This window comes from Aquarana catesbeiana, linkage group LG09, assembly GCF_042186555.1.
Source record: "Aquarana catesbeiana isolate 2022-GZ linkage group LG09, ASM4218655v1, whole genome shotgun sequence".
Taxonomy (NCBI): Eukaryota; Metazoa; Chordata; class Amphibia; order Anura; family Ranidae; genus Aquarana; species Aquarana catesbeiana.
Window position 1 is genome coordinate 98,401,403 of NC_133332.1, and position 26,229 is coordinate 98,427,631.

The 26,229-nt window shown below is 42.9% G+C and overlaps 1 protein-coding gene across 1 annotated transcript in view; it reads right to left on the reverse strand.

Moving 5' to 3' along the window:
* The window catches only part of PPP1R37 (protein phosphatase 1 regulatory subunit 37), an 81,719-nt gene that overhangs the window by 41,832 nt on the left and 13,658 nt on the right, over positions 1-26,229 (reverse strand). The window contains exon 2 of the mRNA XM_073599045.1: positions 297-394. Within this exon, the coding sequence (XP_073455146.1) occupies positions 297-394 (98 nt within the window). The remainder of the gene's footprint in view (positions 1-296; positions 395-26,229) is intronic.

The window sequence follows — 26,229 nt, forward strand, 5'->3', positions numbered from 1 at the left end:
TAGCTATCTAAATGCTAAATATTTTGCATCTTTAAAAATACAGGAATAAAAAAACAACACGCTGTGAAGTTTTGTGAGAAGCAATGACCTGGATCCAAGGTAACTAACGGGGGCTATAATTGCATGTTGCTATGGAAAGTGACACATAATCCTGTGTTAGCGTAAGATGCAGTACAATCACAGAACTCTCTTCAAACATTTTAGAAGTACACTGCTTACACAAAAAGCCTTATTCTAGCAGCATTCTGCATCACCATCACACTGCAGTAGGATGCAAGTAAAACAGAGGAACTTACTTGTAGCTGTCGAATAAGTTTTGGACTTTGCTTGCAGTTGAGTTTCTGGCAGGCTTGTGTATATGATGTGATGACATCCTCCACAGTGACATTCTGAGCTGAAGGAACAAATAGAACTTATGTCACATTCTCTAACAATATCTAGTAAAACCTGCTGCAGAAACATAAAAGCCCACAGCTGGTGGTCATAAAAACCTCTAAAAGTACCTATACCGGTTTGTACTAACGTGAACTCTCTAATTTCATCCATTTTTGGGTGCGTTGTGTGTACTTGCCTAAGTCACTGGGCCTATAATTCTTGTGTTAATATGTTAATATTTGGATTTTTGTAAAGTGCTCCAAAACCATTAAAAATATTGAACAAGGAAAACCTCTAAAAAGTACACATTGGCTATAAAATCAAAAAGGAGTATACAAATTTTTGGCAAATAACACAAAGCACAAGAAAATAATGGAGATCTGTCCTCAATTCTAATTGGTCATGACTACATGAATAGTACAAGCAACTGAAAAGGTCCGCTACGGTATAAACAGAATGATGCAGTGTCTCCTAACATTTAGAAAACCACAGTCATGCTACGATTCCAGCTATTCATAATTACCATTAAAAGGAGAACCGCATTAAAAAAAAAAAAAAAAAAAAAAGTTTCCAGTTCTGGTGCACACTGGTGGGCATATTCACATGACCCTCTCTTACAGCTCTTTGGGCAAATATCTCCCATTCACGGGGACATATTGACTGGTTTATCAACCTAACGTTGCAGCATAACCCAGTACCTTACAGCAGAACTCCGGCCAAATTTATTTTTCCCCATGTCCTTGTTGCTGATCTCCTACCTTCTCCAGGTTTGCCATCCATGTTCCTCTGAGCTCTGAATTTCCTCTGTGATAGGCTGCTGAACTTGCTAAAAAAACGTTATTGCCTGGTAACATCCTGTTTGTAAGACCGCTGGCTTCTATCCCTCTCCTAAGCTCAACCAGTGGTCTGGCATGCCCCGTTGTTGTCCTCTGAAAGCTGAAAGCCAGGCAGGAAGGAAGCAGAGATGTTGTGGGCGGAAGAGGTCTCACAGCCCCCAGTCTGTGCTGCCCATGGAGGAGGCGCCCTCCTTTTCCTCTCTTCTCCCTACCAGCAATCCGCCCCTCCACCGCACTGCCCCCCCCCCTATCTCTGTGCAGAGCAGGGATTATTAGCAATCAGCAGGGATCTCCGCGGTGTCAGGTATTGTATATCAGAACACCGAGCGCTGATGTCCCGCCTCCCTACGGTATAGGAACAGTACGCTGTCAATCAATACCGGGAGGTGGAACATCAGCGCTCTGTGTTTTGATATACAATATCTGACACCGCGGGAGATCCCCGCGGTGTCATACAAGCGATTTCTAATAATAATCCCTGCTCTGCTGTGGTGGTGGTCCCTGACATACGGCACTGGTGGACACTGACATATTGCACTGGTTTGCATTTATAAGGCTGTAATCTAGCATACCGTGTGTTATATATGGCTTGCTGGCTGCAGAATGAGAGGTGTGATTTATGTTGAAGTGGGCGACTTCACATTTACATGTAGAAGCCTAGTGTACCATCCCACATTCACTCCCATCCCAAGGATTCATGGGAAATGTAGTCTGATTACAGAGAGAGAGAAGACGATATGATGCAATCACTATTCTAACACCTCCTACCTGCCAGAAAAGATGCTGCATTTTTTGAAACACAAAACTGACTTCCTTAAAATTAAATCAGTCATATCTCTTAAAACTGTAAGAAATTTCAAAAATGTAATAACTATTTAGTGTTTTGTGTGGGAGGGTGTACTAATGGGGGATTTTTTGAAAATACCAGAGTTCTGCTTTAATAGGATTTTTGACTTAAGATTATAAAATGATTTTCTAAGAGTGCAGTACAGAACACTGTAGGATCTCTAGTCATAACCATGAGTTATAGGCGACTATCTTCAGGTGATTGAACACTGGCAAAAAAAAAAAACCTGCAGAAATATCACCTCTAACCACTTCCATCCCCAGCTAGCCTAAGTTTTGTAACAAGCAATAGGGAGATTACAAAGAACAGAGAGGAGGGACCTGTACTTGACATGAAGAAATACATTTTACTGGTAAGTAAAAAATGCTACTTTCCTAATCTTACAATACACACAGGATCTCTAGGCATAACCATGGGGCGCCCCCAAAGCCAATTAACTTAGGGGTGGGCAACACAAAAAGCACTAACAAGCCCACATAAAAATGGGGGGGGGGGGGGCCTCACCAGAGCTCAGAGAACAGCTTGAGGCAACTTAAAGTGGAGGGCCGCCCTAAAATAAAAAATAGCATGAAAAATCGTAAAAAAAAAAAAAAAAAAAAAAAACATTTGAAAAAAAAAAAAGTTTTAAACTTACCTGAACCCTTGTTGCTAGGCAGTGTTCCTAATCTGCCTCTTCCTATTCCGCGGCGTGTCCTGCTCCTCAGTGAGCGGCCCCGTTGCCTTCTGGGAACTGTGTCTGTTCTCAGAAAACCAGGGGGCCATTCACAGAGCGATCGCGTGTGCGCAGTAGGAAACTGGCAGTGAAGCCGCAAGGCTCCACTGCCTGTTTCCCTTAGTTAGGATGGCGGTGCTGGGACCCGAGAGCCGAGGGACGGGTCGGCCTCGGGCAGCCGACATCGCGGGCACCCAGGACAGGTAAGTGTACTTATTTAAAGTCAGCTGCTACAGTGTTTGTAGCTGCTGACTTTTAAAAAAAAAAAATTTCCTGGCCGGAATCCCGCTTTAAACCTGAAAATGGTATCAGAGGAGGCCTTGACATTTACCTATTAAAACCTAAACATGTGAACAGAAGACCAGGTGGCAGCCTTGCAAATCTGAGAAACAGATGCCTGATGCTGAAAATGAAAACCTAATGAATCTGGCAGACTACGCTTTAAACGGGGGAATGAAGAAAGGAACCTTATCCTGTAAGACCACAGGCTCGAGTGATGACCCGTCTAATGCCCCTAGCAATGGTGGAGCAAGAGGCAGGAAGGCCGCTGCAGGAGCCCTGTGAGAGGAAAAATAGTGAATATGATTAAAAGTAGGCTTTAGTCAAGAGGTAGACCCTTCACAGCATGTCCTACATCCAGAAAGTGCAGAGAAATTTCCTGACTTCAGGCCAGGATAAAGGCAGGTAAGAAAAACATCCTGGTTAAGGTAGAAGAAGAAATAGGCCTTCCAGGTGTGGTGGTAAACTTTATGAGAAGTCAACTTCCCAGTTATCAAGAGAGTTGGGATGACTGAATTCAAAAGACCCCTATACCTCAGGACCCGGGCTTCAACAGCCATGCTGTTAAAGCCAGCAACCAAGAAGTAGGATGGTGAACAGGTCCTTGGGGAAAAAGGTCCAGAGGATCTGGAATGACTGAGGCAGTCCACCTGTCAATTTTATGCACCTGGGATGTGAAACGCTAGGGCAGGAGCCCAAGAGAGAATCTTCTGCTTCCCTTTAGGTGCCTCCCTGGTGGTTGATGTAGGCCACTGCTGTGGTATTTGTCCATCTGGATCCTGGTCAGGTGGCCTTGCTGCTGAGAAGTCTATTTCTCGAGGGACAACCAAATCATCTGCAGTTCCGAAACATTAATAGGAAGTCAAGCTTTCCTTTATGAATTCCTTGCACTAAGCAGGTATCCAGGACCCCACCACAGTCAAACAGGCTGGCGTGGCATCTGTTGCGAGAACTGTCCATGTCTTTGAAAGAAAGGACTGTCCCGAATCCAGTGCCAGACTGGAAAACCACCAAGTCAAAGAGAGTTTGGCCTTGCAGGTCAGATGCATCGGCCAATTCTGAGACTGAATCTATCGGTCCCATGCAGCCATCTTTGTAAAGACCCAGGGTGACTTGGACACGCCAGGCAACAAGCTGTGTCTGATGCAAACCACAGATAGCATCGATGGAGGTGGAAAAATTATGTCAACAGATGCCAGCAGATCCCCTGTTACATGAGAGGCAATGACCGACCTAACTTCTGGACCCTTAAAAACAAGTTTAGGGTCTTGGAATCAAGGAGGCGGCAAAAGTATCTATTCCCCTTGGAAACAGGGAATAGGTTGAATTAAAAACTTTGAAAACACTCCCTGTTTGAAACAGGCGTAATAACACCCTATGCAACAAGTTGCTGAACAGCAGCGTGCAGACCCGTCTTTGCTGAGGGGATGGCAAATTGAAACTCAACTGCAAACTGAAACTCAAACTAGTTGCAAATTGCAACTAGTTTGTAGCCCCTGGATACTACGATCTAGACCCAAACATCTAAGATTTCACGGCACCAGATGGCCAAAAAGCGGACTTGGACAAGTGGGGGGGATGTGCTTTTATTCTGAGGAGGGCTTGCTCCAAGACTTGTCAGGCTTAGAGTTCCACTGCTTTTGACAAAAGCATGCTCCAGGTTTTGACTTAACACTTGAATCCTCATTTTTTGGTGCATCGCCCCCTGGCTCAACTTATTTTGGCAGTGCAGCAGCCACAATGGAAAAGTTAGAGACGGATTCCATAAGGAGGCAGCCAAAAAGACAGGCTTGCGAACCTTGCTATCAATAGCTTCCAAAAGTAAAAAAAAAAAAAAAAAAAAAAATGTACCCATTAAGTCAGACTTAGTACCAGGGAATTCCTTCCTATTAAAAAATAAAATGATAGGTGTGTGTCTGAGGGGCACTGAATATGAAGGAGGGTGATTGAGGCCCTATTGTGAAGCAATCCCCCAACTAAGTTTCCATCCAACTGTAAGCAAAACAAGGCTCCCTGACCCCTATCACTGGCCTTGCGATCTGCTATGGGTGCTACCCGGTGTCCCCAAAAAACTGTACTCACGGAATCCACAAGTGCAGAGAGGAGGAAGCTTTTTGTGCCAGGCACTGTAGGTCTGATAACCCAAGTGGCATCTAGGATCACTGTGCTGTCTGTGTGGGAGTTGGGAGAAAGCAGTGTGGACCAGGTAAAATTAAAAAAAAAAAAAAAAAAAAAAAAAAAAACACACACACACACAACCTTAGTTAGACTTACCGGTACACTCTTGGGATTTTTTGAGAAAAACACATCCAGGAGGAAGTCCAAAATGAACTAGTGGCCTCAGTGCAACATACAGTTAGGTCAATATACATTTGGACACAGGCATAATTTTATTTTTTTCAGGTATTTACCAAAACATATTTAGGCTAGTTATATAATGGATATGGGCTGAAAATTCACACACTCAGGTTTAATTTGAGGGTATGTACATCCAAATCAGAAAAAGGGTTTAGGAATTACAGCTTTTAAGAATAGCCATCCCCCCTTTTTCAAGGGGCCAAAAGTAATTGGACAATTGAACCAAAAGCCATTTCACGGCCAGGTGTGGGCTACTCATTCGTTATATCTTCATAATCAATGTAACAAGACATGTTTTATTCATTAAAAAAACATGGACTTGGCAATAAGAGTACATGCATAGTAAATAAGCATAACAATCACATATTATTAACCAGATATTCATAAAAACAATCATAGCAACTTGGAGATGACATATTGAGGTATCGGACAATTGTCCATAAAAAAGAATCGCTTGAAAAGCAACATAGTGGGGTAGCTTGGGAGTGGATGAAATAAAACCATCTAAAAAGAAAATGGTGCTGCAAAATTGGCCCGGCACACGTTTCGTGGTTTTCTACTACATCATCAGGGGCGAGTGCACCAATGTCTATAAAAAAGCATAAAACTATATGGTCCAAAGTTACACCCAAACGCAGGGGAGACTATATATGTAAAGGAGGGGAGAAATTAACTCATCCCACTAAATACTTACATGTCAATTATGTCTAGACCATGTGAACATGAAAACTGGTAGCTGCTAGAAATGTTCATCCCGGGAGCTGAGGAAGGGGCCCGCAGGAAAGCCGGACACATACAATGATCCCCAAAGATATACTGTCAGCCCAGATTCAGCCAAATGCAGCAAAGTTGATTGGATGGCGCTTCACAGTATAGATAGACAATCCAAAACACACTGCAAAAGCAACCCAGGAGCTTTTGAAGGAAAATAAGTGGAATATTCTCCAATGGCCGAGTCAATCACCTGTTCTCAACCCAATTGAGCATGCATTTCACTTGCCGAAAGCAAAACTAATAAGGCAGAAAGACCCACAAAGAACAACTCAAGATAGCTGCAGTTAGAGCCTGGCAAAGCATCAGAAAGGAGGAAACCCAGCCTTTGGTAATGTCCATGGGTTTCAGACTTCAGGCAGTCATTGCCAGTAAAGGTTTCTTAACAAAATATTAAAAATGAACATTTTATTTATGGATTATATTTGTCCAATTACATTTGAGCCCCTGAAAAAAAAAGGGGGGACTGTGCATAAAAATGCATATCCTGAAATTTGTACTTGATATTGATGTTCAAAACCTTGAATTAAAGCTGAAAGTCTGCACTTCAAATTCATTTGGATTGTTTCGTTTTAATTTTATTCTGGTAGCATACAGAGCCAAAAGTATGCAAAATTGTGCCTGTGTCCAAATATACATGGGCCTAACTATCTGCAACACAGAGAACCAAAACAGGTGAAGGGTGTCGCGATGGGGACCAAATGTGCCCCATCATATGCCAATCTGTACCTGGGGGGTGGGATCGGGAGATTTTCTCTTCAGATGATTTCTGTAAATTTTTTAACAATGTTTTAATTTGGCATCGATTTAATCAACGACATTTTTGTGGTGTGGACTGGTTCCAAGGTGGAACTTCTTCTCTTTTTGGACAAACTTAAGGCCAATTCATATAATCTTAAATTCATTATGACTTACGATCAAAATATGATAAATTTCTTGGATATTTCTATCTATCTCAATTCAGCCCGCACACTTGGTTCCTCCCTGTTTAGGAAGTCCTCAGCAAGGAATACCATCTTACACTCGGCCAGCTCCCACCCCAAGTCTTTGGTGGCAAGCATTCCTTATAGTCAATATCTATGAATAAGGAGGAACTGCAGCCATGACCAGGACTTTGAAAAGGAAGCATGGGCCTTGCAGTTACGCCTTTTGGATAGGGGCTTAGGGGCTACAGCTGCTCCACTCTCAAAAAGGCACATCATATGGCCAAATCACATAATCGAACTGAATTCATTCATTCATCAAAACCCTGAAAATCGGACCAGCAGGTACGGCTGATAACGACATACTCTAAACAGCATAAAAAAGTCAGTGAAATCATCCAGAAATATTGGCCTTTGTTATCCAATGACAAAGTAATTTCCAAATATGTCAAACCAATCCCTTCCAGTACTTATAGAAGGTCTAGGTCTTTAAAGGACCAATTGGTCCATAGCCACTTGACACAGAGATCTGGGAGAGATATTCGGAAAAGGCACTGCCCCGTGTGGCAGGTGCGATTTCTGCAGTTACATTCTAGATTCAGAAGAGATAATCCTTCCAGATGGGGCTTTGTATCAACCCAATTTCTATGCGAATTGTCAATCCATTGGGGTGGTCTATTATATGAGGTGCACTTGTAAGGCCTTTTATATAGGGAAAACTAAGAGACCCTTCTTCCACAGGATTAGGGACCATGTGTCCCTCCTTCAAAAAAATAAAAGATAGAAACACCGATTAGCCGACACATGGGTTTATACCATTCATTTGACCTAACAAAGATGAAATGCTTTGCCCTGGAATTCCTACCCACTCATGAGAGGGGGGAGATGTGGATAGAATCCTTTTGCAGAAGGAGACGAGGTGGATCCACGCCTTGGCTGCCACCTCGCTTCCTGGGCTCAACGAATCCATAAGCTTCAAGCCTTTCCTCTAGGGATTTTGTATGGCCATTTTTTCAGTTGCTCCTTTAAGTGGTCATTTTTGTCTTCTATTGTTATTTGATATGTGTTGGGTCCCTTTATCAGGCTTTTATGTACACACTATCTGCACTGCCTTCACTTTATCTCTGGCCATTGGGATTTTTTGATTGTTTATGAATGATTTTATCAACAAATTTTGAACAAAATATAATATATATATATATATATATATATATATATATAAATAAATAAAGGGGAGAAAAATTAAATTAAATTTTTTTTTTCTCTCCCTAAGAGTCCTAGAATTTGAATTATGTTTTAGAACTAAGGAAGCACCCACAAGGTTTAGATGACCATACGGACGCCCAGGGTGCCATTTCCAGTGGTAAGTTTGTTTCCACTGGCTGGCGCGAATTGCGTCTTTTCCTAACCTTTGTGTGGACTTTGTCCACACAAATGGCTGCAGTTATTTTCTCATCTTTTCCGGTTACACTTCTTCCTTTATCAATGATTTTTTTATATATCTCAATTTTGATTTTTTGGCCTTTTTGGTCATTTACATCACTGCTGACAGTCCTAGAGGTGTTGTCTTGTCACTTCCGGTGCGCCACCTAGTGTCACTTCCGGTTTGCCCAGCACCATTGACAATACTGATTTGATTGATGTATTTCTCTTCCTGATTCAGCTTCCCTGCAGCGTCTACCCCTCCCCTAGGTTTTGGCGCCTTTTTCTGCGCCAAATTATGAGAGGGGGAGGGTATTTAAGCACTCTGGTGGTGGTTCAATAGAGATCTAGCCTGAGAGGAGGAGGATGTTATTTTCTTCACACACCATCTGACCCAGGTATTTTATGCCATTTTTAGGAAATCCTAGACTAATCATTGAGGAACCCTTACTTTGGTTTAGGGTCTTCTGCCTGATTTCAAACTTTACTTTAAACACTGCTGCATTTCATTTTTCAAATGGGGAATCTGCTCTAAACGAAGACCACCAGTTCTGCAGTCTATTTTCCGTTAGTCCGGCATAAAGAGTTTGGCTTCTTACATATCTTAGGGACTATCCTTGCGAGAGATTCCCACCAGAATAATGAGTTCCACCCTATAGCTGTGGCAAGGATATATTTTTAAATCATGACATCATGCCCCCTCGATGGATTCTCCATAATGTTAAATTAAAAAAACTGCAAAACAAGCTGCAGGAGAGCGACACCTTTGTTTTGGCCATGGTGGAGGGGAAAGAAATAACTGCATGGAAGTTTCTGGCAGATACCTACAAAAACAAATCTTTTTGGTTGGAGATGGCCTTAATTTTTCATTGTTGTATGTATTAAGATAATGACTTGTGCTAAACATCAGCTGACCATCAACTAGTAGATACTGTATATGGCTCCAGTGAGTACTAGGCCCGTGAAGGTCTGAGGCCTGTTCTAAGAGATAATACCAGTCTGGAAAATCTCCCCATGTGTAATACCAAACCCAGTCAGCTGCTTGAGAGACTAGGACCCCATGCACCCTGGGGTTTAGGCCCTGGTGCACAAGGCTCCGGTGTTTAGGTACAGGTTGACCTCCAGCCCTGCTGCAAGCAGATGGTTATACTCTATGAAAAGGCTGAAAGCTGTTGCAGCTAGATGATGCAGAGTGCTACTAACGTTTGGGGTAGTACACACCCAGGGACAAATGCCTGAAACGCAGACTTTTGGCATCCAGGGCATTCCTCCTTGTGTGCATACTGCCCTAAATGATAGTAGCTGGGGGCGTGGCCTAGCGCATGGCTCTGTAGGACATCGTGGGGTCATAGCTCCTCCATTTTCATTCCCATCCTCTCCAGATCGCACCGATGGGCAAGGGGAAGCCTAAGGTTCAATCCTAACCTGCCCGTGATCGGACACAGCAATTTGGGATGATTTCTAAGCAGAGCATCTGTCTTCTCTATGCAAGAGACATAATGTTCAAAGTCAGTTTTTGTAGGCAGGGTCACATGTATGCGTGAAGGGATTGCATCTGCGGCCTACGTGAACCAGGGATCACATGTATGTGTGAAGGGATTGCATCTGCGGCCTACGTGAACCAGGGGAAATCCAAGATGGCGCCGGCGCCTCCATCCTTGGCCCGCTCTGAGCCAGCAGACACCATGCAGGTACGCTCCAGGGTCCGTTCTGCCTCCCTTGCAGACTTTGAACCCCCCTTACATAGCCCCCACAGCCTCTCACAAGCCTCACTGTGCTCCGGTGATGAATGGGAGATGGAGTCGCAGATGCAATCCCTACACGCATACATGCTATCCCCGCCTACAAAAACTGACTTTGAACATTATATCTCTCGCGTAGAGAAGACATTTAGGCAGGAAATAGCTGAACTTAACTGCTTCAGCCCCGGAAGATTTGAAGATTTGGCTGCTGAATGACCGGGCCATTTTTTGCGAATCGGCACTGCATCGCTTTAACTGACAATTGTGCGGTCGTGCGACGTTGTACCCAAACAAAATTGATGTCCTTTTTTCCCAGAAATAGAGCTTTCTTTTGGTGGTATTTGATCATCTCTGCGGTTTTTATTTTTTGCACTATAAAACAAAAAAAAGGAGCAACAATTTTGAAAAAAAAAAAGCAATATTTTGTACTTTTTGCTATAATACATATATCCCCAATATTTTTTTAAAAAGCAATTTTTTTTTTTCAGTTTACGCCGATAAGTATTCTTCTAAATATTTTTGGTAATTAAAAAAAAAAAAAAAAAAAAATTGCAATAAGCGTATATTGATTGGTTTGCGCAAAAGTTATAGCGTCTACAAAATAGGGGATAGATTTATAGCAATTTTTTTTTTTTTAACTAGTAATGGCGGCAACGTTATGGCGGACCCATCGGACAATTTTGACATTGGGACCACTGGTATTTTTACAGCAATCAGTGCTATAAAAATGCATTGATTACTGTAAAAATGTCACTGGCAGTGAAGGGGTTAACACTAGGGGGCGATCAAGGGGTTAACTGTGTTCCCTAGTGTGTGTTCTAACTGAAGAGGGGATGGGACTTGCTAGGGGAAGAGACAGATTGGTGTTCATACTCTGTATGAACACACGATCTGTCTCTTCTCCCCTCAGAGAACCGGGATCTCTGTGTTTCATCGTGACCGCCGGGCAATCGCATGGGCTCCGGAGGAGAGCAGCGGGTGCGCCACATAAGGAAGCAACGTAACATGACGGCAATTCGCACAGCCGAGCCATGTTGCCGCAGTACAACTGCGGTGGCTGGTCGGCAAACGGTTAAAAAAGACCTGGGGGTTCGTATGGAAGACAGAGAACATCACTGATGGCATTTGCAACACATTACAGTCCCACGAGGAGACCCTGAATTCCCACACTGTTTTCCTGCAGCAGCTCATGCATCAAGATGATATTGAGAACCGCAACAGACGGAACAATATCAGAATTTGTAGTATCCCTGAAACAATGGAACACAAGGATCTGGCAGGGGCAGTCACCGCCATCTTTAATCAGTTACTCCAGCAGCCTAAAGATGCTCCCATTGAATTGGACAGAATTCAAAGGACCTCAGGCCCGAGGAACCCCGATTCCTCCTTTGTCCGCAATACACTAGGCAGGGTCCACTTCTACAAGGTCAAGGAGGAAATCATGCAGGCCGTCAGCAGAAAAGATTCCATCCGGCTGAAAGACACCCCTGTCATGCTACTTCCAGACCTCGCACGCCAAACCCTGACCATGAGACATTCCCTCAAGCCACTCATATCTTCTCCAGGAGAAACACATCAAATATCAATGGAGGATTCCATTCCAACTGTGGGTCCATCATGAAGGCAAGACAGCCTTCTTCTGCACCTTGGGAGATTTGCCGCAGTTACTGCGCACCCTGGAGCTGTCCTAGGTCTTCTTGCCAGACTGACCCTTCTCCCCTACTACCTCGGGTCTCCCATTCATTCTGGAGTGTCAGAAGCACAGCAAGAAAAAGCACCCCAGATCTACCTCCCAGATGCCATGGGATGACTGACCCCGCACTGGCTCCTGCTATTTTTGCACCTTTGTTTTGGAGACGGGATTGCTCCCTTTGCTACGGCCCAGGGCATACACCCTCCGTCTATGACTCACTAGAGCACACACCCTGGCTTGCTTGAACGGCCCATACACCAGCTACGTTACTTCTCCCTATTTTTTTTTTCTTTTTGCCCCTGTTCTACACCATTTTTAACTTTTTTAATGTATATCCAGACGTACAGATGTCAGAAGGGAATTGAACAAATCTTGGTGCAGCAAACCTGTTCGATGGAATCAGGAAGTGTTTCCGAGTTGGCCATGGGGTGTCAGCATAGCTTTCAAAGAGTCCGGTGTAGAAAAGTCAATCCAAATGAACCTTAGGACCTTACATTTTTTCATAGGTGTCATTGTCTAAACCTGCGACCAGAGGGGTTGTATTTCTGTACAGTTCCACCAAATATGCAAATAGCTTCCCTCTGCCGAGCCGCATCTCCAACACGATGGAGGTACCGATGGAAGTATTTTATGTAGAGATTGAGGGTCTCTGTACCATCTGGAGAGGAATTTAACGTTGTTTTCACGATCAACGTGGTGGGCCTAGTTGATCGTGATGGCATAGGTTATCCCTCCTCTTGCCACTGATCATATCTCCTCTCCCACAAAATCCCCCAGGTGTCCCCATGCCCATCCGACGACAATATGGAGGACTGTTTTCTCTAGTGATTTTGTGCCTCGTATCATTGTTTGACCACCCCACGCTGCCTCAGTGGATGGGATCTAACATGATAGACCCATATTCACGCTCTACCTGGCCTGTAGCAGGTACATTTGTAAATCCCATCTCAGGTACTCCTGTTGTACCAAGAGACCATGGTAACTGGCTCACAGCACCTTCGTATATCCTCCTTCTGCTCAGATTTATTTTCATCCTCCCAAATTCATAGATCCCTGACAGGTTATGAACAGCTGTGCTCTCTCTCTCTCAGAAACACCCAGACACTTGCTATCTACTATATACAAATTACAACACTCACTGCTGCTATACCCAGGGAAAAAAAAACAACGTTAAATTCCTCTCCAGATGGTACAGGGACCCTCAATCTCTACATAAAATACTTCCATCTGTACCTCCATCGTGTTGGAGATGCGGCTCGGCAGAGGGAAGCTATTTGCATATTTGGTGGAACTGTACAGAAATACAACCCCTCTGGTCGCAGGTTTAGACAATGACACCTATGAAAAAATGTAAGGTCCTAAGGTTCATTTGGATTGACTTTTCTACACCGGACTCTTTGAAAGCTATGCTGACACCCCATGGCCAACTCGGAAACACTTCCTGATTCCATCGAACAGGTTTGCTGCACCAAGGTTTGTTCAATTCCCTTCTGACCCTCTCCCCTCCTACACTACGCCTGAACCACCCCCCCCCCTTTCTCTCTTTTTTCCTCCTCCTCTTTTTTCTACTTTTATGTCACCTCACCCCACACACAAATGTTTTATTCGCCAACTTCATAAGTCTCACTTCAAGACGTAAAGGTTTTAGCCTCTTCATTTTGAAAGATATCTGTATGATGGTATTTCACTCAGGATTATAGGTTAACATGCACTGGATACAAGACTTACGTTGTACTTCTGTAATGAACATTTGGACATTATATATATTCTTGTATTTGTTAAACATATTAAAAACATATTTGACTCTAAATGTTTGTAGCTCTCGGTGCACTATCCAAAGCAGCAGCTGTCAGACCTCAGAGTTTTACAGGCTGCCAACAGCGAGGCTGGACACTGCCTCGTGCAACAGGGCTGAATGCCCAAAGGCGCACAGGGCCTTCTATTACCCTCTTGCACAACAGAAAGGGCCTGCTGACAGCAAACGTTGCTCAAAATCTGGAATTTTACTTACTTTTTTGAAACACCTATGACTAGCCTAATTTTTAAGGCTGAGAGTTGTCCAATTTACTTGGACATACACTATATGCCAAAAGTATTGTGACACCTGCCTTTGCACATGAACTTTAATCGCATCCCAGTCTTAGTCCGAAGGGTTCCATATTGAGTTGGCCCAACCTTTGCAGCTATAACAGCTTCAACTCTTCTAGGAAGGCTGCCCACATGGTTTAGGAGCGTGTCTATGGGAATGTTTCACCATTCTTCCAGAAGCAAATATTGTGAGGTCAGGCACTGATGTGGACGAGGTGGCCTGGCCTGCAGTCTCCGCTGTAATTAATCTCAAAGGTGTTCTATCGGGTTAAGGTCAGGACTCTGTGTAGGCCTGTCACGTTTCTCCACCCCAAACTCACTTATACATGTATTTATGGACCTTGTTTGTGCACTGATGAGTAGTCATGTTGGAACAGGAAGGGGCCATCCCCAAACTGTTCCCACAAAGTTGGGAGCATGAAACTGTCCAAAATGTCTTGGTATGCTAACACCTTAAGAGTTCCTTTCACTGGAATTAAGGGGCCAAGCCCAACCCCTGAAAAACAACCCCACACCATAATCCCCCCCCCCCCTCCAAACTTTAAACTTGGCACAATGCAGTCAGGCAAGTACTGTTCTCCTGCAATCATCAAACCCAGACACGTCCATCGGATTGCCAGACAGAGAAGTGTGATTCGTCACTCCAGAGAACACATCTCTACTGCCCTAGGGTCCAGTGACGGCATACTTTACACCAGTGGTTCTCAACCCTGTCCTCAAGTACCCCCAACAGGCCATGTTTGCAGGTTTTCTGTTATTTTGCACAGGTGCTTTAAATCTGTCAGTCAATGGCCTGATATTTTAGACAGCTATTTTATCTAAGAGAAATTCCCAAAACATGGCCTGTTGGGGGTACTTGAGGACAGGGTTGAGAACCACTGCATCCAATGCTTTGCATTGCAAGGCTTAGATGCAGCTGCTCGGCCATGGAAACCCATTGCATAAAAGCTCTCTACGCACTGTCGTGCAAATCTGAAGGCCACATGAAGTTTGGAGGTCCGTAGCTATTGACGCTGAACACAGTTACCGATTTCTGCGCACTGTGAGCTTCAGCATGTGCTGACCCAACTCTGTCAATTTACATGGCCTACCACTTCATTGCTCTTGTTCCCAGTTGCTTCAACTTTGTTATACTACCACTAACAGTTCACCGTGGAATATTTAGCAGCAAGGAAATTTTACAGATTGACTTATTGCACAACTGGCAAACCATTCTGTCACTAAAGTTTTGTAGAAGCAGTCTGCATGCTTAGGTGCTTTATTTTATACACCTGAATCCAGTGATTTGGAGGGGTGTCCCAATGCTTTTGGCAATATAGTGTATATTTGATCTTCATACTAAACACTTTGCATTTTAAAGTGGGAATCTAGGCAGACAGAAAAATACAGAAATTAAAATACATATATGTTTACTGTTTGAATCTGCAACTTGCACATTGACACACTGCACAGCCAAGAAAATTGCTGTTAATCCCTGGTTCAGCTTTACAGTTTCCTTGATCACCCATGCTAACTGGACAGGCGGAGTGATGCTGGTTCCTTGGGTAATGAGCAGGCTGTAATAGGAAATAATGGGTGTGTGTGATGGTGGAAGACAACTTAATCTAAACTATAATGGATTTTGGACAGATTTATTTTTTCTAAATTTAGAAACTGCTGTGTTATATCCTTTAAACGTTGAAAGCAAATCTGTGTGAGCTACGAGTTTCTGGAATCATAACTTACACTGGGCAATGGACTACCCTGTGACAGCACTGATTAGCACATTGCGACTTTGGCTTTAGGAGGAGAGTGAAGAAAATTATACTGGGTATGAGAAGACTTAAAAGAACTCTGGGATAAGCAAAAATTGTCCGAATACAGGAAGGATGTGTATTCCGATTGAATCTTGGTGTGCTTTGTGTATTTCTTCAAGATCTGTGCTTCAATCTAGCGTAATACTTTGCCTGTGCAAGAGCTTCCTGTAATAAAAGACCAGTCATTGCTGCTCTCTCAACTTGTGCAGAGCGACTGGTCTTGTACTTCTCTCCAGGCAGATTGTAATGAGTGGGGCCTGCTGGCTTCCTCTTACAGATCATCTCTCTGCACTAGCTTTGTGCAGCACAGCGATGATGTCGCTGTTACTTTTACAACATAGAAACTGGGTTTTCAAAGGCATTTGGTGCACACAAAGCATATTTATATGCTTTATGGCTAAGGAATAGTGAAAAAAAATGTTGTGCCTTAGGTTTAACATTCGAGCAAACCTGCCAATGTGCCCTAAGATGGACAAAGCACAGGCATGCTTTTAGACAGTCTCTTTTCTGCTTTGGAAGGACGCCTACAAATTAAGTCTACTTTTTTGACAATAGCGGCAGAAAGATTACTTAAGAGCTCCTGCTATTTCACAAAGCTCCACCTTCTGGCTGCAAATAGCGCAAATTTTAAGCAAAAGAAAACCAATTTAAACTCATTTGTTAAGCTGAATATTACAAGGCCTCATGCGCACTGTATGCTCTTGATGCTTTTTTTTTTCCTATAGGAGTTTAGCAGCAGCAAAAATGCAGTAAAGAGCAGCATTTTTCATGTGCATTAATGAGCATTGCCACGTCCGGCGTTTACATTCTATTGGCCATTAGAGTGCGTTAATGTGGAAACGCACCTAGCATTAATGTGCATTAAGGAGCCTTTGAGTCTATTTTTATCCTCAAAAGCTCCTCTCCAAAATTTGTTCTGCCTGTTAACTTCTGAAAATGCCTATAGTGTGCATGGACATATAGGCTAACATGGAGGGGAGTTAAAGCGCTACTAAACCCAGGACCCTGCATTCACTATATCTGGTCTCCCACAGTACACAGAACATGGAAATGCAATTATTTTAGTAAATATAAACTGCTAAATACCTTTTATCATCAGCAGTTTACAGCAATCTTGTGACTTCTATCAGTGTCTAGTTAAAGCTTGTAGGAGGAGTTTTCATTCTCCTCTGACTATCCTAGGAGGTTGCGGGACCCCCAACTGTCTGGACAGTTCTGATTGGCCCTGTGCTGATCACATGCACCCTCCCAAGAAAAAGAAAAAAAAAAACCTCAATAGCAATACACCCCTAACTGAGCATGTGCAGAGTGACTCCAAGGCTCTGTCTGATCAGGAGATGATATGGGGACAGTGGAAGTGTCGGAGGATTAACCCCTTAGGTTCCACGGTGAGCATGCTTTACTGCATGTACAGACTGATTTTACTGTTGTGGGTAACACTAACAGGCAGAGAATTAAAAAAAAAAAAAAAAAATCTCAAACGCTCAATGATTCAGCTTCTTTGAGCTGCAGTGTGCACGAGGCCTTAGAAGCATATATACAAAAAACTAAGCAGAACATGTATCCTTTTACTATTTAACTTTGACTAGAGAACATAGCTATAGTGTAAACATTTGCTGTGTTAATTGTATGTTATTGCAGCAATATGGGAGATGAGCTCGTACAGCAGAAAAAAAAAGGTTATTACTAAGTTATCATGCAGCTATTTGTACAAGGAGGAACCAATTTCTTATAAAGCAAACAATGATTCCAGGGGAGGTTACAAGCTGGAATGACATAATGAACGCACCTGACCTACAAGGATAGGAAGACAGTGACTAAACTAATGACCATACACTGGTAAAAAAAGCGAACCGATTCCTCCATCCATACTGTACAGGGCAAATGGACAAATACTCCTGTTGGGCTAATTGTATTCTAACAACCTGTGCTGGCTGTCAGAACACCCAAACAGCAGCTGCATCTAAGTGGATTCAGCTGCTGTTTAGGCCAGTTTGGTTTAAGACTTACTGATCCCTGCAGTGTCTTCACTATTTGATGCTACACAGAATGCCATGGTCTCAGAGTGGCCAAATGCTACAAGTTACCAATGGCTGGTATTAGAATGTGTATAGTAAAATTTAACTATTCCAAGGGGAAATCACAAGCGGGGATCTCCCTGGAACATAGACAAGCTACTTGTAGCCGGAGAGGGCAATAAAGGGAGTGAGTAAAAATCAGTACAAAGTTTATTGAATTATCAAAACCACAAAAATATAAAACATGTTGCTTCACCATGGAAGCTGAATGAGACTGGTCCTTATGATCAACCATAAAAATATACACCAAGTGTAGAATTACATATGGTGTATCGGTGAAACAGATAAACAGACAATAACAAAGAACACAAGCGGTGCAGGCGCCTAAATAACCACACATGCATAGAGACCCCACAAGCCAATCGCCGATACGAATAAGGTTAATGGAAAGTTTAAAGAAGAGTACAGGGGAGACTATGCATGTGTGGCCCCTGGGGGAGCAGAGAAACTAAACCTAACTGGGGTGATGCCGCCAGGGATATGTTGCTAACCAGAAAATAAACCGTCTGTGGAATTTACAAATAATTCTGATATATGGTCCTAGTAGGATATCCTGGAGATAATTCAAATTATACTGTTGCATGCGCATGCAGAAGGCATATCCTAAAGAAGTATCAGGTCCAAAAATAGAAGTAGTAATTTGAGCAACGATCAAATATCTGTAGGCACAGTACAAAATCAATGATAGTCTAGTAGTGCTAAGATGACAGTTATCAGAGGAAGGATGGCCTGAATCAAAATGGATTTGAATATTCTTATTTCAGTTGTCTTCTTTGACCATCTCCAGCACACAGCTAGCACTGACAAAAATGTCCATCACATCAAACTGTCCCAGGATCGGAATCTGTCCCCAGGCCACACAGTTCGTATATAACAGATGTCAAAACTTAAATGTTGTTATATATGAGTGAATGTTGTAATGATAACGTTACTGCCTTCCTTCCCAATGCAGGGGTGCTGCCCGTGAACTCGGATACTTCAAAAGTATGGTAGACTCGTAATCTTCCCATTCACCAGAGGATAGACCAGCGGGCGCTATAAGATGTGCCATGCTGTATGTTTGCCGATTCTCCGCACATTTATCGGCCGCACTATGGCGGGATCTTGTAGCAGCTTCCAACTTCGCTAATAACAACTTCTGCTGTGTGGACAAGCTATTGCGCTCAAAATTTTCCGCTTCCCATGATGCTTGGTGGATTGCTGTGACGGCGTCCGCACACAGCAGTTACGTCGACGCGTTTCGCAACGTCATGTCACGTAGCTTAAATGGACGTCCATAGCTTGTCCACACAGCAGAAGTTGTCATTAGTGAAGTTGGAAGCTGCTACAAGATGGAGAATCGGCAAACATACAGGACGGCACATCTTATAGCGCCCGCTGGTCTATCCTCCTCTGGTGAATGGGAAGATTAAGAGTCTACCATACTTTTGAAGTATCCGAGTTCACTGTCTGTTTATCTGTTTCACCGATACACCATATGTAATTCTACACTTGGTGTATATTTTTATGGTTGATCATAAGGACCAGTCTCATTCAGCTTCCATGGTGAAGCAACATGTTTTATATTTTTGTGGTTTTGATAATTCAATAAACTTTGTACTGATTTTTACTCACTCCCTTCTTTATTGCCCTCTCCAGCTACAAGTAGCTGTCTATGTTCCAAGGAGATCCCCTCTTGTGATTCCCCTTGGAATAGTTATATTTTTCTATATGTTGTTTATGGGCTATGGCTAGAGCCTTTTACTTAGAGGAGTGGCAGTGAGTGAGTAATCACCACTATATCAGTGGTGTAAGGTGCAAGTGTGGTCACCCGTGTTGGTTTTTGTGGTATTAGAATTTGTAACTTCCAATCTCCCACAAAATTGGAATGTTCTTTCCTCAGGCTAGACTACAGCTGGCTTTGGCAAAAAACAACCAGTCTCTGAAGAATAACTACAGAACAGTCAGTGAGCTTTGGGCTACCAAGCAGCTATAAGGCCACTTTTAGACATTCAGCTAAAATTGCCGTGGCTCTGAAAAGCAATTTGCATTTGGAACTCTTTTCAGGAGGCCTTTGACAGGCAGGGAGGAGGCAATAGGTCACCTCCCAAACTGCCTGTTTTAACCTCAAATGCCACACCAACACATGGGTTGCATGCATTGCACTTTAACCAGAACTACCACCGAACTCAACTGGGTATATTTTTTGCTATGGGGATGAAGCAAAGCATTGCCTTTGCAGATTAAAAGGGAGTGGTGGGGGTGCAAAAATGTGGCTCAATTGCGTGTTTTTAACGCCCCCAACTGCAAGTCTAGACAAACCCCTAGAACCCAGCAACCAAATTTTGTCATTTAACTAGTAAAGACTAGGGAAAATAGTTCTGGTGACCTGGGGATCCCCAAGGAATTCTCTTAATTTGTAGGGATTTCCTCTCACTTCCTGTTTGACTATGGGACAGGAAGTGAAGGTAAATCTCTGCAATGGGACACAGATGGCGAAAAAAAATCTGACAGGGGTTATAATGCATACTGTTAGACAGTTTAATTCGGTTGGTAAGCAGACTGGTTGATGAGTTGAGCTGGGAATTTTCTCTGGTTTTGTCTTGCATGCGTTGTCCTTCCATGTGCTCCTTGCTTGTGAAGGCCAGTTATATAGAGGCCTTTTTTTGTTACAGAAGAAATTTTGGTGAGGGGACACCTTTGCTGCCATTGTGCTATGTGCTGTGGGTCTAGTGTGCCACTGTGCCTTTAAGGAGGACTGGGCTACCTCCAAGCCCACCTGCTCCTTATCTATCCATTAGAATGCTTGAGCTCCCACTGTGGAGTCTTTCATAAATTTAGAAGGGTTAGGACTGCAAGTAATACAGGGTGCCATGTAGGGGCCCTGCAGCTCACCCATGCATTTGTAAATGTGTGCTAACTAAACCCATGTTTTTAACGCATACTGTTAGGTTAATTCGGTTGGTAAGCAGACTGGTTGGTGAGTTGTGCTGGGACTTTTCTCTGGTTTTGTCTTGCATGCACTGCCCTTCCATATGCTCTTTGCTGTAAAGACCAGTTATAGATGGGGCAGGGGCCATTGGTTTGTTACTGGGGTTATAATCCTCCCTTGTACTATCCAAAATGAAGAAAAAAAAATGGCTATAGATTTACTTTAAGTGTTAGTATTTTGAGCAAGTGTAAACAAGGCCATAAAAATGGTGGTGAGGGAGGGCAAAGTAATTATCATGGGGGGATGTATTTATTTGAATATTGACTGGGCATATGGAACTGCATAGCCATCTAAGGCTCGTCATTTCTTGGATGTCTTGCATGACAATCTCATGTGTCAATTGGCGGACTAGAAAATACTGGTCTGCTAAACCTACTAAATACAAAACATAGGGCTTATTGAAAACATGGACGGAATAACTTCAAGTGATTGTAAAAAGGTTCTTTTTTTTTTTTTTTAACAAAAAAAACATATATTATACTTAACTGCTCTGTGCAAGAAATTTGCACAGAGCAGCCTGGATCCTCCTTTTCTGGGGTCCGCTCCTCTTTATTGGTTGCCCCCTTGGAAAGCCACTTTCCATGGGGGCACCTGTGCAGGCTCGCTCCCGAATCCTGCTGCGGCCATTGACACAGACAGCAGCACTTGGGCCCCAGCTCACTGGATTTGATTGAGAGAAGCGGGAGCCAATGGCACCTGCTGCTATCAATCTATCCAATGCGGACCTGAGACAGCGGCTGGAGCTGCTGGGCTTGTGCTCGTTGCTGGAACAATCAGGTTCAGGTAAGAAAAAGGGGGGCTCTGGGTGGCAGCTGTAGCACAGAAGGTTTTTTTTACCTTAATGCATAGAATGTATTAAGGTGAAAAAACCATGAGACTTTACAACTCCTTTAAAAAACAGTGACCACAGGGTGATTACGTTCATCGTAAATAATAGAAAAAAGGAGACATGAGGATAGGACAGAACAACATTACATTTCAAGAGAGCCAATTTGTGCTCCATACTTCATTACATCAAATGGGAGGTTATTTTTGACAAAAAAACATGCAGGGAAGGGAAAAGTGGGAGTGCTTTAAGAACATTAAGGGCAGCAGTCAGTGTATTTCAATGGGCAACAAACAAAAACTAAAGTCAAACCTGGGTGGCTAAATTCAAGCATTAATACAATTAAGTGTTACTAAACCCAGGATCCTGCATTCACAATATCCGGTCTCCCACAGTACATGGACATGCAATTCTTATAGGATCTATAAACTGATAAATACCTTCAAACAGTATATAGCAGTCTTGTGACTTCTATCAGTTTCCAGCCGAGCACTGGTTGAAGCTTGTAGGAGGAGTTTTCATTCTCCTCTGACTGTATTAGGAGACTGCATGACCCCTGACTTTGTCTGGACAGTGCTGTGCTGATCACATGCACCCTCCCAAAAAAAAAAAAAAAAAAAAAAAAAACGCTCTAGCAATACACACCAGATTGAGCTTGTGCAGAGTGCCTCCTAATACTCTGTACTATCAGTAGAAGGATTGGAGACAGTAAAAGGGAGCAGAGGATCAGAGAAGACAGGATCAAACAGCCTTTTTACACAATGCAGAGGATTAACCCCTTAGGTTCCACAGTGAGTATAACAAGCATGATTTACTGCATATACAGACTGATTTGACTGTTGTGGGTTTAGTAACACTTTAAAGAGAAAAAAAATATCCTTTAAAAAAAAAAAAAAGCTGAGAGGTCACTGTCTGCATTCCAACACTACAAGGAAAGTAATAAGAAATGTAAGAGCGCAATCAGGGCAGCGAATATAAACCACGAGAGACACCCAGCAATGGAGAGTAAAAGTAATCCCCCAAATTTTTAAAAATCTATTATTAAACAGTAAAAAGGTAAATCCAGAGCCTAACTGGCCACATAAAGGATAGTCAGGAGAATTAGGTTACAAGTGACATGGAGAAAGGAAACTGTTAAATACATTCTTCTCAGTTTTTACTAAGGAAAATGAGGGGTATAATAGACAAGATGGTACTGTTACAGCATGAGCAAAGCACAGAATGTTCCTGTATGGTTAACAGAGGTCAGGATTTAAAAAAAAAAACTGGAAAAAACTTAATGGGAATAAATCACCAGGACCAGATGGCTTACACTCGAGAGTTCTTAAAGAACTTAGGTTATCGCTAGACCATTATTCTTAACCTGTAAGGACAGCTTACTGCCTGGAATGTTACCAGCTGATTGGCAAAAAGCTAATGTGGTACCAATATTCAAAAAATGCCCAAAATATATATCTGGAAAGTCAGTTGAACAACAATTGTAAATAAACTACTGGAGGCCATGATAAGGGATTATATCCAAGAATTTGCAGATGAAAAAACAGTGTCATTAGCAATAACAAGCAAGGGTTTATGAGGGCTTGTTCTTGCCATACCAACTTTTTAACATTCTATGAGGCGGTAAATTGTGATCTGGATAGAGGAATGCCTGTGGATGTGGTGTATTTTGCCAAAATATTTTATACAGTACCCCATAAATGCTTAATTTACAAACTGAAGTCTGTTGGACGCAGACGATAGTATATGTACCTGGATAGAAAACGTATTACAGGAACGCATCCAAAAGTGTGGTGATAAAAAGCGTATCTTCTGAATGGCCAAGGTAATAACCTCATAACAGGATATAGCAACCTTACAAGAAGGCCTTGATAAAATAGAGGCGTGAGCAATTGCATGGTAAATGAGGTTTGATATTGATAAATGTAAAATAATGCACTTGAGGACTAAAAATATGAATTCAAGTTTACACCCTAGTGGGAGAACCCCTGGGGGAATATAAGATGGTAAAGATTCTGAGGGTCCTAGTAAAGCGCAGGCTCAGTAATAGCAAACAATGCTAAGCTGCAGCTAGCAAACTACTAGCGTGCATTAAAAGGGGTTTCTGGGGGCGTGGCCACGGCATGAACGTGTGAAGACGTGCACTCACTGAGCTCCGGGGAACCCGCTTACAATACCACACATAAAGCAACTTTCGGGGGGAGATATTCACAGGCAGATATGCCCCCTAAGAGGAAGCCTTCCCTGCAGTCACATCGGTCTTCTCGGTGCCGCTCCAGATCGCTGGATGTCTAACAGACATTCACAGGGGAGGAGGAAGGATCCAAGATGGCGCCGGGTGAGCACGCTGCCCGTGCAGCCACTCCAATTCAGTCACCTTGTTTGCCTTTACCCTCACTTCCTCCCCCTCCTCTCCCTCTTACTTGGACAGCCAGGAGAGACCCATTGGGAGATAGAGATCTGCGCTCCCATATCCTCTCCTTCCCCACCAAGGCTGACCACAAAGTGGAGAAAGCCCTGCAACAGGACATTGAGAGTCTCCAGGCTGACACTGCACACATTGGGGGCAGAGTTGAGGCATTGGAGTCGAATTGGGAGGAAACTACACCTAAATTGCAAGCCTTTACTGAAAAATGCAAGGTGCAGGATCGCAGAATTGACTCCTTGCCGGACCTAATGGATGATTTTGAAAATCAGAATCGCAGAGTTAACATCCACATTAGAGGCCTACCTGAGGCTATTGCACCCCGGGATATAGTCCCTACATTGCAGGGTGTCTAAGCAAATCCTGGGCCGGGAGGCTCCTGAGCATATTGAAATTGACCATGCTCAAAGAGATCTCCGCCCACTTTCTGAGGACCCTGACAAGCCGCATGATATTATATGAAAGCTTCATAAATATTCCCTGAAAGAAAGCATCATGCTCCATTTCAGAGGAACCCGTTATGTGGACTTTGATGGTGATAAATTATCCTTTTTTCCGGATCTATCCCGACGTACCCTGATGCAATGACGAGCCATGAAGCCATTGCTAGAGTGCTCCAAGACGCAAAGTTGAGCTACAGATAGGCTAAAGGGGAAACCCTATCAGTCGCCAAGGACGGGCAGCAATTCAGCAAGGTCGCAGATCACTGCCATTAGTGGTAAAAAAAAATAAAATGCAATAAATATATCCCCTATTTTGTAGACACTATAACTTTTGCGCAAACCAATCAATATACCCTTATTGCAATTTTTTTACCAAAAATATGTAGAGCAATACATATTGGCCTAAACTGATGAAGAAATTTTTTTTTTTTTTAATAATGTTTTCTTTTAGTTATTATAGCAAAAAAGTTTCAAAATTGTCACTCTTTTTTGTTTATAGCGCAAACAATTAAAAACTGCAGAGGTAATCAAATACCACCAAAAGAAAGCTCTATTTGTTGGAAAAAAAGGACGTCAATTTTGTTTGGGTACAGCGTCGCACGACCGTGCAATTATCAGTTAAAGTGACGTAGTGCCATATTGCAAAAAATGGCCTGGTCAGGAAGGGGGAAAATCCTTCCAGGGCTGAAGTTATTAATAGGTTAATCACACATAGTTGGAGAACTACTCAAATTCTTTTAATTAAAACAATACCATTGCCAATGCACGTTAGATTTTTACTCCAAAAGCATTTTATTAAAATAAATTTGATAAAAAATAAATAAAAAAAAATAAAATTAAAAAAAAAAAAGATTTTTATCCACCCTGCACTGCGTGGGTTAAATGCTTGTTTTCGTCTAGGGGGATTGCGGAGCACAGATATACTTATCTAATCCACTGACCATGAGACCAGTCCCCATCACTCCTGCCCCTCCACGCTAGCGGTCTTGTGAATAGACTGTTTCCGACGCCATCATGCCCACAGACCAGCTCTGGACATTAGGACGGCAGGAACAGTCCACCACTGGAAGTGGGGGCGCATGGTTTCCCAGAGGATCGAAGGACCAGGTAAGTACAGCTTTCCCTAGGTATTATCCACATGTGATGCCGAGTCCTCATGACTGAAATAAATGAAATCCAATGAAAGAAAGGGGCTGGCTCATGGACAGTATGGCTAGGGAGGAAAGAACTAGAATTGATGGACATCCTCCAGCCAGTAAATGGGGAAAGCTCTGACTTCCCCCCCAGCTCCCAAAGTACATTATTAAAAGCTTAAAGTAAGCAATTTCTGAATAGGTGAGGAACCTGTACAACTGTGCAAGGCTGGAGTTTTAGCAAAAACTACCAGCTGTAGAAAAAAAAATACTGACATTTAACATCTGAGCCACTGCTGGCCTTACCATAAATCATTGGTTTCGAACATTCTCTAACTCAGCAACAGCTTGGGAAGTTTGCAAACTGGAGTGTCTGTATAATGTAAATGCATTTAAAGTCAGTTTTTCATATACATAAATACATTAACTTAATCTTCATTCTAGTTATTGCGGTAGTCAAGAGATTAAACTCAGAAGATGGCTGGACTCATCTTTCCCAGGCCATGGACTATAG